This window comes from Callorhinus ursinus, unplaced genomic scaffold, assembly GCF_003265705.2.
Source record: "Callorhinus ursinus isolate GAN/ISIS: 27379988/994484 unplaced genomic scaffold, GSC_fseal_2.0 scaffold13088, whole genome shotgun sequence".
Taxonomy (NCBI): Eukaryota; Metazoa; Chordata; class Mammalia; order Carnivora; family Otariidae; genus Callorhinus; species Callorhinus ursinus.
This window is the reverse complement of record NW_027410138.1, coordinates 1-1,121: the sequence shown is the minus strand read 5'-3', so window position 1 is coordinate 1,121 and position 1,121 is coordinate 1. Positions and strand designations below refer to the sequence as shown.

Below are 1,121 nucleotides of genomic sequence, written 5' to 3'. Positions count from 1 at the left end.
GTGCCAGAGTTATAGGCGAGGCAGGCATAGGATCCGCTATCATTCGCAGTGATGTTGGGGATAAAGAGCTCCTGTGTGAACGGCTGGGGTCTCCCATTGATAAACCAAGAATACTGTGCGGGCGGGTTAGAGGCTGCGTGGCAGGAGAGACTGAGGTTGGCCCCTGAACGGTAATAGGAGTCTGAGGGGGAAATGGTGGGGGCATCTGGGCCATCTGGAGCAAACAGAATAAAGCCACAGGTGATGTAATCTGAGTGTAACCGAAGTTCCTGGTGTGTATTAGGGCCACAGTGTCCCACTGGGCTGGGTTCCAACCTCATTTTAAAAAGTTCCAGTAGAATCCCCCTTGTTCACTGAGCCTGGGTCTGAGACATTCACCTGATTCCCGTCATAGGCTGCTGACCCTCCCAGGTAGGAGCAGCCCATCTCCTCCTAGTCTTGGCTTAGGCTGGGCCTGCCCAGGTTTGCCCGGGACAAGAAGCAATGGCCAGCCTGGGGGTCCAGCTGAGAGTCATGGACTCGGACCCCGGAAGGATGGATGGGCCTGGCCCCCGGCATGTGGATTTGGGCTGACAGCCCGGGCCAGGTAGGAAGGGAAGTTACTCACAGAGAACATTCAGGGTGAATGGGTCACTATGACCGGCACTCACTGGGTTCCGAGTTTCACACTCATAGGGTCCTGTGTCATTCCTTGTGACACGGCGTATAGTGAGAGTCCTGTTGTCCAGGGAGAGCTCTAACCTGGTGCTGGCCGGGAGGCTCTTATTGTTTACTGACCACAGGTAGCTTGTGCTCTGAGTCTGAGGTCCACACGTTATTACAACAGAATCCACATTCTCCACAGGGTCGGAGTTGTTGCTTGTGATGTTGGGTTTGGGTAACCCTGCTGTGCAGACAACAGAGAGAACATTGCCCTGGGTGGTACCTGTGATTCCTCCACAGGCATCTTGAATCAGAGTTGGCATCTCTCACCTCTCAGCCAACCTGAAGCCTTCAAAGATTAGGCAGGTGTGTGTCGCTCAGGACAAATGCATGAGGATCTGAGCGCTAGGAGAAAGTAAAGGCCCTGCTCTGTGTGCTTACAACACAGGCTGTCTCCAGGGTCAATTACAGAGCAGCAT

The 1,121-nt window shown here is 54.1% G+C and overlaps 1 protein-coding gene across 1 annotated transcript; it reads right to left on the bottom strand.

The window, feature by feature from the left end:
• Positions 1-5: 5 nt before the first annotated feature.
• On the bottom strand, positions 6-1,085 carry LOC112817989 (cell adhesion molecule CEACAM8-like; the record flags this gene model as incomplete). The annotated part of the gene is made up of 2 exons (XM_025865271.2): positions 608-1,085; positions 6-214 (listed from the first exon to the last, which is right to left on the bottom strand). Coding segments are annotated over exons 1-2 (567 nt in total), but the record flags the coding sequence as incomplete, so codon positions are not given.
• Between the last annotated feature and the right edge of the window lie 36 nt (positions 1,086-1,121).